Here is a 13,641-nt window from a genome sequence, read left to right as displayed (position 1 = left end):
TTTCAAAAGGAGGTATCAAATGTTCAGGACATGTCTTCTGACATCCACTTGTCTAGCCCAAGTAACTTCAGGATCTGGGATTCAAAGGTAATTTAGTTGGAAAACCTCCATGAACAAGAGGTCTGTTGGAATGCTATACAAGATTTACATTTATATTAGGTGCTGACCCACATGTTTTTAAACGTTTGGATTAACAGCGTGTACATGATGCATCTGGGTATAGAGTTATTGTCTAGAGGAAAGTTATGCAACTTGTCCTGAATGACACTTAATATTGGAACGGACGTGAAAAGCACAGAAATATTTGTTGAACAAAATGTTTTTGTAACCCACGTTCAAGCAATAGTCCTGCCTCATTCTCTCTAACACTGCAGGGCTAGAACTCAGGGTTACCAGGGTGCTGGACGCATCCTAGAGAGTTCTTACAGAATAGTGGTCTTCTGCAGCTCAGTGGTACAGAGAAAAGCCCACTCCTTTTCTTTCTAGAATTAAAGTGTAAGGGATTATTTCATCTAGACTGGTGGAAGGTTGATGCTGTGTCTGTGCATGTGTGTGTGTTTAATAATGATCTAGTGGTTATATAATACTAAAAGATCCTTTGGGGAGTGGGGAACAGTACATTTTCGATACATTTACCAAATTGTTTGAAGAAGTTTAAAAATACAGCGTAAAATGAGGAGTTATTTTTAATTAACCTCTGCTCTATATCTTGAAGTTCTTACCTCATGCGTACACAGGTGACGCGGTCATTGAAGACAATGAGAGTTCTGTCTTAAGACTTTGGGACTTGGTCACTTTACTTATCTCACTTCTTTGTTTATATGGGTCTGTTGCCTGCATGTATTATATAAAGACATTTGCTTTGCAAATATTTCAGAGGTCCTGCTGAAATATATTGAAGCACTTCAGTAGACTTACAAAATGAACATACAGACCTTTCTCCAACACTAATTGAAACACACTTAACTGAAAAGACTGTTAACTGAATATTTGATGAATATATTCATTAATTCCACCATTCCAGCTACCATCCTCAGACTTTGCACAATGATCTATGCTTTCTGCTGTCTGCTCGGTGTATCCTCTAGACTGAATCGCTTCAGTATCTGTGTGGAAAATTACAGCAATGTAGTAGTTCATTTACGACACTTCAAACCCAGCCAGCCTGCTAAATCTGGTTTCCTATGGTATGATTTCCACTGGTTCTGATACATCGGGGGGAGTGTTCCTGTCTTCTTTCCATCAGGAAGGAAGCAGCCATTCAGCCGGAAAGGAGTCGTCCCCAGCTCCTCCCCATCCAAGCTCCTTGCGGGCCTGCTTTCCAGTTGCTTTCTGCCTCACACTGAGCTTGAAGCACCCGCTTTTGTTTTTCTACAGCCTGTCGTCAGAATTAAGAATGATAAAAGAAGCTGCCAGTCCATGAATTCATACCCAGGCTCCAACGGGGCACCTTCACCTTCTCTTATGACCACGAGGTGCCCCAGTTCTCTGCAGCAGCAGGCTCCCTTGGACTCTCCACAGGCAGTTGCTGGTAGGAACTGGAGTTGTCCTGCTACTCTTCAAGTCCCTTTCCCCCCAGATGGGCCATTTTCTCCAGCTCATTCATGCAGCAGGGAATGAATGGAAGCCCAGATAGAGAGATGGAAGTTTCTCTCCCTCTCAGGAAGCTTCTCTTGGGGAGGGGAGTGTGTCCCTTCTTCATATCTCCAGCTTCCTCCTCTGTTTATATAGGGATCTGTTCTCCACTTTGGGAATTAATAGGAAAGAAATCTGGTCTTAACTTTTTACAAGAGGATTTGTTTCCATGTTGAAATGCTAGTGTTTTAGAAAGCTCCGAGAGGCTGAAGTGTTCATATTCTCTCTCTTTCTCTCTACTCACTGTTCTTTAACCCTGACTAGCTGACGAGGAGGGTTCAGCTCTGTGGCTGAGTATAGTACGCTGTCCTTTGCTAGTGCTGTCTTCTGAGGGTGTTTTTAATTATATGAATGTATGTCCATTAGTAATCGGTCTGAACAATTCCTTATACATAAACCAACCATCAGCCATAAGTTTGGGCCCATCTTTCTCTTCCCACCAGGGATGTTTTATTTCATGTCCCCGGAGCATCCCCTACTCCCTACAGCTCTATAAATATGGGGAACTGGGGGTGGCATTGCACCATTGCCAGATCCTGGTTGCCTGTTTGAAGGCTTGCAAAAGGAACTGGAACTGTGGTTTGTGTCAGCCATTAGTGCTGCTCAACCTCAGACTGTCTTTAGAAAGATGTGTGGTCTTTGGACTCCAGTGAGTGTAAGTAGAATAGAAAAGTCCAATTGGATCTTTGAGTGTATTCTCTGTTTCACACAATGGAGTTATGGGGCTCTCAGTACTTAATCACTCTGAGAAGGATATTAGCAATCTAAACTTGGAAGGATTGGAATAATTGTTTGTATATTTTGTGGAGCGATTGTTAAAGTAAATATGAGTATGTTCACAAGGATAAGTAGAGTAGAACAAAACTATATGGGTGACTTCAACAATACTCACACATTTTATATTCCAAGGTGCTTTTATAAAGTATTCTGAAGGTAGGTACAACAATAGTGAGACATTCAAGTCAGCTTGAATAGTAATTTTCTAGAGAAGACCGCTCAGAATATTTAATGTTCTCAATTGTACACTAAATTCAGACTAACAACATAGTGAAAGGTACAAGGGAGGGCACTGGATTTGAAAGGAGGACTGAAAAGCGTGAGCTGTGAGGTCAGGATATGTGATCAGCACAGTTGAAATAATTAAAGGACCACTTAATGCTCAGCATCTCAGTGTACTTCAGCAATCGCACCCCTGTTGTGTGTGTTGCTACTCTGTGTAGACAAGCCTTGCAGTGCTGAGTTGAGAAGAGTTGGGTTGAAGAGTGAACCCAAGAAAGAAGTAGATCTGGATCCAGATTTTATGTGAGGACCCACTTGCCATTCCAACTGAATTCCTGTTTTGTTTTTTGTTTTTAACTATTTTATTTTTCTGGTTGTTCTGGTTCAATTTCAGTAGCTTTTTAGTTATTTAAAAGGCCTGTTCGACTGACTGGGTACCTGAAGACAAAACAATGAAAATCTAATACAAATCTATAGGTCTAAACTAGCTTCCCACTTTCGTTCCCGATTTTAGAGTCCTCATATACCCCAAGATTCTTTCCCTCAGATTATCTTGTTACTGGCTCCCAATTCCCTTTCCCAGCTCATGACCTGTATAAATAAAGGTGGTGGTATTCTTCTGACCTTTTATTGACAAAGCCACATAGCAGATGTGATTTTGAGTGATCATTTTGGGAGGAACATTCAGGGATCGTGAGCTGTGCAAGATATTGTCACTTGAGGCTGGACCCTGTAAATTTAGCAGAATATGAGTTTTGTGGATTAATGTTGCAGTCAGCGGCTCATATGTACATTTGACTTCAGTTTTCTCGTCTGTGCTGCATTCCCTTGTGTGCTACATTAAGTCAGTGTTTGTTTTCGTGCTTTATTAAAGCGAAGAATGTTTCCGTTTTTAATAAAGTAATCAAAACTGGGCTCAATAGGACATACCAATGACATTTTGGGTGTATGCCAAATACTCAATACTCTATCATAAAACCCTTTTAAATGGTTTGAAAAGTCAGATTTCATATTCAGTTACCACATGATGTTATCCCTTCCAATTTAGGCTGTTCTGAGAGAGTGACTAACTAAATATTACTTTTTGACATTTTTGGGTTTTGTCCCTGTGAAAGGAGTTTGTGATCTCAGTTCAGTACAATCATAGAATATCAGGGCTGGAAGGGACCTCAGGAGGTACCTAGTCCAACCCCCTGCTCAAAGCAGGACCAACCTCTGTAAGTACCTGGTAGACAACTTACATAATACAGTAGACGCTCATTAGTAGCAACATATTGGTGCTCTTTTGCTCTGTTGCTCCTAAGCAGCTGTTGCTATTATGAGGAGTGTTGACAATTCACAGCAGAGAAAGTGTTCCCAAGGGAAATGTTCCCGTAAGCGGCGATTGCTCTTACAAGCTGTTGCTGCGAACAAGCGTCTGCTTACAAGAAACTCACAAGTGCTCACAAGTGGCCCCCTTGGAGGTATTCTCAACATATATCAAGGATTTGAATAGGCATGAGAACAGAACTACCTTTGTCCCCTGGGTGATTCCTCCAGAACTGAATTGAGTCCTATTGGTGCGATGGTGTAGAAAAGTTTGCACTTCAGATGTTTATGCTTCATTTGCTCTGTGGCTCCACTTTTCACTGCTGTTTGTTTACTTCCATTTGTGAGAACTAGATTACAATACGTTGTTAATTTTTAAACAGTGATGGTGGTCTCTGTCTTGGCCATTTTAGTGGGCACGTCTGATGGATGCAAACTGCCAAGTTATGATCAAAGCCCAGAGTGTTCTGTGATCCTGAGTGTGCCCCAGAATTGTGCTCTGGAGTCTAAACTTTAATGGAAGAAAAGGGTATCTGGCTCTTGTGGCGTGAAGATCAGTGAACCGAATGCAGTATTGTTGTCCTGAGTCTTCAGGCAAACGGAAATAATAGCTCTACAAAATTTAAGCTATCCCATTCGTTTCAATGGATCGTTTCCTCTGGAACCTAACGATTAATGTAATTGTCAATATTAACTGTTTCGTTGCTGGTCACTTTTGCAGAAATAGCTCACTAACTTGCTTATCCCCCAGTGCCTCCCACATCTCCCCAGCTCCCAAAAGTCCCAACTGTCCTCTATCCAGCCGCCTAAAGCTCCAGTTTCCATCCTTGACAACTTCTCTGATGCAGCCATGCCTTGCCAGTGCAGAATTCTGTGATGTGTTGAAATGCTCCTTTGGATTTCAGTCTCCTTGAGCTGCACTAGGTCACTACACAGCTCTCATTGACATAGATCACCTCCTTCAGTACTAGGGCAGGGTATTCCTGCCTCGCAAAGGTAGTTCAATCTCTCTGCTCTGTTCACGCAGCTCCTCCTTAGGACTCTGGATATCTAGGGTCTCCAGTTCAAGCTCTGATGCCTGCCTGATTGCTTCTTCAAGATGGTGGGTTTTTCAGTTGTAGCTGCGTTCTGAACTCTTTCCCTAATATGGGTCGCATATTGATCCTGGGTGGTTGGACCCTCTTGAGGGAAAACTGTAACTGACGGTCATTGCCACAGGCCTAGGTGGGTGGACTCTACCTAGGTTGAAGAAGATGGTGTGATCTCAGTCATCATATGCTGGTTGTTGGAGGGCAGTTTTCAGGCGATTACTGTTGCTTCACTTCTCAACTTAGCCCTCCATACACATGAGGAGTCTCTCCACGTAGGAACCCATCTCTAAACTTCAGCTTTGCAGATGCATCCCAGCCATTAACCTTAGAAGCTGTTTCAGTGGCTTCAGCCCGGGGCACTGCTGCTTCCTCCATGTAAAACTAAAATATAAAATGTGTGTAAATGGTGCACAACGTGTCTTCCGTCATCTCATGCCAGCCGCATCTTAAACTGAATTTATCCCACCAGATTGCAACTCGCTCTTGTCTCTCACAGACTCGAGCCTGCTTCTCTGTGAGCATTGGTACCCAGAAATATTAAGGGTACGTCTTCACTACCTGCCAGATCGGCAGGTAGTGATCAATCTATCGGGGATCGATTGATCACATCTCGTCTAGATGCAATAAATCGATCCCCAAATCGACGCCGGTACTCCACCTTGGCAAGAGGAGTAAGCGGAATCGATGGGGGAGCCACCGCGGTCTACTCACTGCTGTGAGGACACCCAGGTAAGTCGAACTAAGATGCTTGGACTTCAGCTACGCAAATAGCGTAGCTGAGAAGTTGCGTATCTTAGTTCGAAACCGCCCCCTCCCTCCCCACCCCCCAGTGTAGCCCAGACCTAAGTGTTTGTAGCTGTGACAACCATGCTGTAATCTCTGGAGCCGAGTGCTGAAGACTGTCCATCTATTAGAGCCACATGGGCCTCTTAACATTCAGAGTGTCCGGTGAAGAATGAAACTCTCACAGTAAACAAGGAATTTCACTCAGTCTAACAGAGAGAGTGTAAAAGACAGGCAGTAACCCTTACGAGTAAATAATGAGGGCATAACACAATGAACAAGGCATGGTTACCCCTTTCTGATCCAGCCTGGAGCTAACCACAGAGGGGCCACACACTCCTGCAAAGGAACCACACACCTGGTTATGAAAGTCCATCCTTAAATGAGGACCTCAACATCTTTTGGGCTTAACTGTGCTGCATTTGTCTCCTGTTTGGTCCTCAGCGTTCTGGGTCTTCCCACAAATGTCTTTCTCTTGGAGATCTAAAATCAGCACTTGCTGCAATCCATGGGCTGAGGCTCCCATCAGGGACCTTTTCTTACTGACTCCCTACTCTTCCTGCTGGGAGGCTCCCTGAAGTGCCTAATTCAGTCTCTTCCTTTCCTAGTTTGGATTCTGGGAGCATCCCCCTTCTGCCAGCTGAACCAGAGGCTGCCTGCCTTTCACTCCTTCCTTCTATTCACCCACAATGGGTCCCCTCTAGTTTCACTCCAAAGTGATCAGATTGGCTTCGGGAAAGGGACTTGGCTGCCCACCAAAACTTGCTCTGACCAATCCCAAAGATGTCTGTTGCAATATTTTAGCCGTTTTCTTTCTTACTATCTGGCTTGGGATGGGGGTTCTGCAGAGAAAAAGCTGGAAAAGTATAAGTGGACAGTGAGAGGCAACTTTGTATCTTAATAACTAAGATGTCTGATGTGCCTTCTGTGTCTGTTTCTTATATCCTCACAGATAACCACTCCGCTCCTCCTGACGTAACAACGGGTCTTGTGGAACACTTGCATCATGAGCGACCACAAGTAGCGTCAGTACGAGGAATTCCTAGGGGCTACAACAGCAGCATACTAGAAACTGCAGATGGTGAATATGTCAAAATGATTCCACTCTCCAACACCTGGCCATTTTTCTGCATCACTGAATAGACAGAGTCTATATAACATTTGCCATGGTACCTGACTTGCCTATGCAGTGTACCATAGGCTATTATATTGCTGTTTGTTCTGTACCAGCAATGGTTATAGCTTTCCAGTTAGACTCTCATCAGTAATATTTGGATAATCTCTTTTCTAGAAGTATGTTGTCGTTCAGATTCAGACTTGAGTAGTTCAGTGTGTATATGGCAGGGACTGAAGCTTAGGGATCAGAGAGAGGATTGCAACTGTTCTTATAGAGTAAAAGATTCAAACATGAAGTGAAGTTGACTGGAATGATGTTTTGTAAATCATGCCTTTTGACACACTGTTCTACCCCGTCTTGTATTTTGGAAGATCTGCCTCTGGAAGCTCAGTCCCCTTTCTTTTCTCATTCATGAGCTTCAACAGCACTGTGACAGAGAAAGTCAGTAACTTGGTTCAAAGCTGCTGTGTGCCTTGTGGCCAGGAAGTGGTTCAGAAATGCACATTCCCTCTCCATATGGTTTTTCTTGACACCTGATCCTTTGCTTTCTCAGTACAAGGTGTATTAGTCGTCAGGTTATATGTTGTGTTTTTTTCAGGGCAGATAGTGGCAAGCATGACACATTGTTTACTGAACCACTTTAATCCTTTAGCGTACTGTTTCATTTCTTTGCCACCATCCTTCCAGCAGAGGGTTTTGAAGAAGTTAATACTATGTACTAATCAGTCAGAGGGTGGCTACTCTTAGCGATGTGCATCATTCGTTCTCCCTTAGTGGCCAAGTATGCTGCCACTGAAGTGCTCTAAGTCACTGTAATAGCTTAGTGAATGAGAGCCTGGAAATCTATCCCAGGTTTCCCATTTTGCAGTGGGGAATGTTACCACTGGGCAACCAGACTGGCCTGTGTCCATCTTTATAGTAAACCTTTATGTTTTGTGTGTTTAAAAAAAAAAAAAATCATATAGCATTTTTAGTTTCAAAAACATAATTGTATATTGAATCTCAAACTTGGAAATCCCCAAACTGAGATAAGCAAAAGCTAAAAATAAGTCAGCTCTCTTCTGTCCAGTTGTGTATTGTAGTAGTGTTTTTCTGGCTCTGTGAAACCCTCTAAACCTCACTCAATTAAAAAAAAAATACTATCTCCTTTACAGTATCTTATTTTTTTTACACATTTTGACGTTGAATAAATATTGATGTAGCAAAAACCCTTCATCCTATATAAAACAAACTGAGCATCCCGTTGGTTAATCCTACACCATTACTCAGGTTTATTATCTAACTTTGTAAAGTCAGCATTGTTTGCAGCTAGATTAGATGGTGAGAAGGCACATAGAGCGGGCAAACAGCTAGTAAATAGCATTGCTTTAAAGCAACCTTAATATTTGTTTAAAGCTATTGATGGGGTTGTTTTCCAGACAACTGCCTTTTTCACCCACCTTTTCACTTTCACAGTGTAAATGTGCTCCTCAGTGTATGGGCCGATGTTATCAGAAAGATGACAGATTTTGTTTAGGGAGGACAGTATGTGTAAGTCTCTGTTCTGCTCATTCTTTATATGAATTTGACAGGTGTTCCAGTGAATAGCAGAGTTTCCTCAAAAATCCAACAACTTCTAAACACCTTGAAAAGACCAAAGCGCCCACCACTGAAAGAGTTCTTTGTTGATGATTTTGAAGAACTACTCGAAGGTAACAGCTGTGTAAGAGCTGTTAACTAATATCTCCACAGTTTTCTGATTGTCCCCACAAGCTATGTGAGAGGAGGGATTTCTGCTTCTTTAAATAGTACTATAAAACATTTTTCCCCTATGCTCTTGGCTTACATCATGGCAGAGTTGGTGTTCTTTGGCAGCGTATTGTTTATCTTTTTTGTCTTTTCCAAGTACAAAACAAGTTACGGTATGTCCAGTATTTCAGATTGTCAGACCTTGTGCCAACACTAGTGTAGAATATCACAGCTCTTTTAATTATTTTAACTTTTGCTATTAATACTGCTAGATGTCACTAAATAAACATGGTTTTCTTTTTTGCAGATTTCATATTTAATATTGCATGTTTAATATTCTTATGTTAATAGCAGTCCCACCAGTTGCAACCACTATAATTATATTTGCAAAATAGTTTTTTCTAACTTTTTTTTGCACGTGTTCAAAAATTTATGAAACATTCATCTTTGAGGCTGACCTTTTCAAAAGATGATTTTATTTAAATCTTCAATAAGAGCAAAATTATAGTAATATAATATGATGAGTAAATAATATAATAATATTAATAATGAGTAATATACTATGAGTAGTATAGTATGATGATGGGAGGTTTTTTTACCTTAAAATATTAGGAATGTCAAATGTTCTCTAATCCTAAGCCTAATCGTGATCTCTTTTTGTATTGTAGTTCATATCTAAGGGCTGGTCTACACGACTGCTTAAGTCAGTGTAACTTGCATCGCTCAGGGGTGTGAAAATGACACCCCCCTGTGTGACATAAGTTACGTCGATTTAAAGCACTGTCCATACCACGCTATGAAAGGCGAGAGACGCTCTCCCACTGACATAGCTTCCACCTTTCACAGAGGTGGACTAATTATGCCGACGGCACAGCGCTCTCCCGTTGGCATAGCGCGTGTTCCCCAGATGCGCTACAGTTGCATCGGTGCAGCTGTGCCGATGTAGCATGGTAGTGTAGACTTGTCCTAACACACAGAAGCAATGTACTGGTTTGGCTTTTGATACGCTGATATGTGCTCTGTCTAAATATATTCTACAGTCCTACCTGTCCCCCGGTCCTCTCAAACCTTTAGCATCAATCATGTGGGAACTTAGTGCCCAAAAATGAACATCCCTCTAATCCAGTGTTCTCAGCTTTGGTCCACCGCTTGTTCAGGGAAAGCCCCTGGTGGGCCAGGCCGGTTTGTTTACCTGCCGTTTCCGCAGTTCGGCCGATCGCGTCTCCCACTGGCCACGGTTCGCTGCTCCAGGCCAATGAGGGCTGCAGAAAGCAGCACGGGCCGAGGGATGTGCTGGGCGCCCTTCCCGCAGCCCCCGCTGGCCTGGAGCTGCGAACCGCAGCCAGTGGGAGCCACGATCGGCCAAACCTGTGGACGCACCAGATAAACAAACCGGCCTGGTGCGCCAGGGGCTTTCGCTGAACAAGCAGTAGACCAGAGTTGAGAACCACTGCTCTAATAATTGGGAATGCTACCTTTCTACTAACCTGTCCCCAGTTGCTGCCTATCTTGCCTCTATGTAAACAAGCAGAAGACATGTTAGCAGAAGTGTCTTTTTCCCACAGCAGAGCTGTAGAGTGATCTTGGGATTCAAATTCACTAGTCATCTGTCCAAGTCTTTTGTGAAATAGAAGATTTGGAATTTAAAAAATGCCAGCCAAGGTAAACACTTTCTGACAAGGAGGAAGCCCACAGATCCTTAAACAGCATCATCTTAAAAATGAAATAAGCCACTACAGCTGTGAGGAACGGAGAGGTGGAACTGGTTAATGGACTCCAGAGATGTTAAGTATGACACATGCATTTCAAGCATAAAATTTTGTAATTTTAATGTTGTTCTTCGTTTAGTACAACAGCCTGACCCAAATCAGCCAAAGCCAGAGGGAGGTCAGATGACTGTACTTAAAGGCGAACCCTTAGGTGTGGTTACCAACTGGCCCCCATCACTCCTGGCTGCTCTGCAGCGCTGGGGGACCACCCAGCCAAAAACCCCATGTCTAACTGCATTGGATACAACCGGGAAAGCCATCTATACTCTTACCTATGGCAAGTATTGACTTTGGTACCTTTAATAAAAATGGGGAAAAAATTGAAAGAGGAAGAGCTGGTTATTTGGGAATGAGCCATTTGCTTCACTCGGTATAAAAGAGACTTGCTGAATACAGTACATTTTTCTGTCACTTTTGAGACTCCTATGTAGGTGTGGATTGTGGTATCCTGGACCACTGAATGTTGACTTTATCTTAGAGAAGATGAAAAACGTAGTTTGGAGGGGGAATGTACAATAGGGATCTGCACTGATTCTCCAAGAAATGGCTTTTTCATCAGCAATAAGCATAGTAATTCATTGGACTTGCTCACTAGAAGACAGGTTTCAGAGTAACAGCCGTGTTAGTCTGTATTCGCAAAAAGAAAGGGAGTACTTGTGGCACCTTAGAGGCTAACCAATTTATTTGAGCATAAGCTTTTGTGAGCTACAGCTCACTTCATCGGATGCATACTGTGGAAAGTGTAGAAGATCTTTTTATACACACAAAGCATGAAAAAATACCTCCCCCCACCCCACTCTTCTGCTGGTAATAGCTTATCTAGAGTGGGGTAGGGGGAGGTATTTTTTCATGCTTTGTGTGTATAAAAAGATCTTCTACACTTTCCACAGTATGCATCCGATGAAGTGAGCTGTAGCTCACGAAAGCTTATGCTCAAATAAATTGGTTAGTCTTTAAGGTGCCACAAGTACTCCTTTTCTTCTCACTAGAAGAGGAGACTAAAGGCAACCCTCCTTTGTGAGGTTTTCTTGTATGTAGAGCAGAAAGGGACAGATGACTAGAACAAAGTGCACTCATCAAATTTGAAAAGTAGATACTTCTGGAGCTTGTTCACATGATTACTTAGAACAGAAGTTCTAGAATTCAGAATATGCTAATGGAAGCATAATCGTCAGATAGGAAACTTTGCTGCATCAGTGAACAGGACGTATTCCAGCAGTCAGGTGCTTTTTAGGAGATAATTTGGTTACTCCTCAGTGGCAGCTCAGCAGCATGTTACTTGCAATTATCTTTGCCTTTATGCATTATATTAAAATTTCCTATGAAACATCCAAGAAACTTGACTAGGCAATTATGCAACATTATTTGATAGGTAATTGAATAAATTAATATGAGTAGATGGAGTGGTGGGGCTTTAGCAAGATGGCCAATTGGTCTGAACTGTATTCAGATGCTTTCTTTTGATAGCCATAAATAAAAAATCAGAACTGATATAAATAATGTCTGATAATTAACTATCTTAGAAATTAGTTCTAGTTTAAGCAGAGTAGTTGAAGTCATAGTAATAAATTAGGAGTCCTTTTTAAAAATAGGCAATCCTAAAAAGGTAACCAGTTGTATTTTGAGTTTGTCTAACTGAGATTATTTTTCAGCTCTTTTTCTTGATGATCTTGTTTTTTAGCTAAGTATGAAGTTTGATATCATGGCATTCAGGACAGCCAGTTTCTTTATGTACTTTTGTATGTTTAATGTTGAAATAATAGTGGAGCAAAGACCTAGTACCATTCTTAATTAGAGAGTGGGCTAAATGATAGTGTTGTTCGTAAGATAATTTATCATTTGATGTATGTTTCTGTTATATACTAGTATAAAAGTATTGTAGTCCTGAATATGCTTTTATTAATAATGCAAATCTATCTATATCTGTCAAAATATTCAGTGAAATGTCATTTTAAAAACAGACTTTTAATTCTGGTAGCTGAATTCAAATACTGTGTATGATGTGAATGTTCTAATTACTCTAAAATCAGGAATATTTAATTATTCCTTTTTAGAGTACCAGTCGTACATTTTAAAAACTTTCCTAATGTTCCTTTTGCACATAAGCCATTGCAACATTTGCCCCTACGAATTTGTGGTAGTAAATGTGGGAGAAGGTGACCAACAAAACTTCTTTAAATGCGGATTATCAGCTGGAAATGAGAAGAGCCAGCACCTTGCCACCAGCCACCTCTTTGCAAATGACCAGCAATTGTTCCAGAGAACACAGCTCGGGAGCCACTGTAATAGAGTACTTTAAAAAGATGCATTTTAACTGATCTAATGCTGACTTTATTTTACCTGGTTTTAAGCTTGAAGAGAGTAAAAGCAGAACTTGGTAAAACCAATAAACTATGTAGAGAAGACCGTGATAACTTAAAGAAAAATTTAGCCTAAATGAAACAGGTGCACAACTGGCTGGAAAACAATATCCAGAGAGTAGTTATCAATGATTCACAATGAAGCTGGAAGGGTATATTGAGTGGGGTCTTCATAAATGATTTGGATAATGGCAGAGAGAGTTATAACTTATAAAGTTTGCAGACGATACCAAGCTGGGAGGTTTGCAAGTGCTTTGGAGGACAGGATTAGAATTCAAAATGATCTTGACAGACTGGAAAGGTGGTCTGAATTAAATAGGATGAAATTCAGTGAGGACAAATGCAAAGTACCCCACTTAGGCAGAAATAATCAACTGCACAAATACAAAATGAGAAATGACTGCCTAGGATGGAGCATTTCAGAAAAGGATCTGGGCTTATAGTGGATCACAGACTAAATATGGGTAAACAATGTAACACCATAGCAAAAAAAGCAAACGTCCTTTTGAGCTGTATTAGCAGGAGTCTTGTAAGCAAGACACGAGAAGTGATTCTCCCGCTCTGCTCTGCGCTGATGAAGCCTCAGCTGGCGTATTATGTCCAGTTCTGGGCACCGTACTTCAGGAAGGATGTGGACAAATTGGAGAAAGTCCAGAGGAGAACAACAAAAATGATTAAAGGTCTAGAAAACATGACCTATGAGGGAAGATTGAAAAAAACTGGGTTTGTTTAGTCTGGAGAAGAGAAGACTGAGGGGGGACACAAGTCTTCAAGTACGTAAAAGGCTGTTACAAAGAGGAGGGTGAGACGTTGTTCTCCTTAACCCAGGAGGACAGGACAAGAAGCAATGG

The 13,641-nt window shown here is 41.6% G+C and overlaps 1 protein-coding gene across 7 annotated transcripts in view; it reads left to right on the top strand.

Moving 5' to 3' along the window:
- Window positions 1-13,641, top strand: part of DIP2A (disco interacting protein 2 homolog A) — a 257,094-nt gene that overhangs the window by 161,813 nt on the left and 81,640 nt on the right. For all 7 annotated transcript variants that reach the window (XM_048869008.2, XM_048869012.2, XM_048869005.2 and 4 more), the window contains 3 exons: window positions 6,769-6,897; window positions 8,505-8,624; window positions 10,510-10,707. In XM_048869008.2, coding sequence (XP_048724965.1) covers window positions 6,769-6,897; window positions 8,505-8,624; window positions 10,510-10,707 — 447 coding nt within the window. The remainder of the gene's footprint in view (window positions 1-6,768; window positions 6,898-8,504; window positions 8,625-10,509; window positions 10,708-13,641) is intronic.

This window comes from Caretta caretta, chromosome 11, assembly GCF_965140235.1.
Source record: "Caretta caretta isolate rCarCar2 chromosome 11, rCarCar1.hap1, whole genome shotgun sequence".
In the NCBI taxonomy this organism is placed as follows: domain Eukaryota; kingdom Metazoa; phylum Chordata; order Testudines; family Cheloniidae; genus Caretta; species Caretta caretta.
This window is presented reverse-complemented; position numbering and strand designations above follow the sequence as displayed.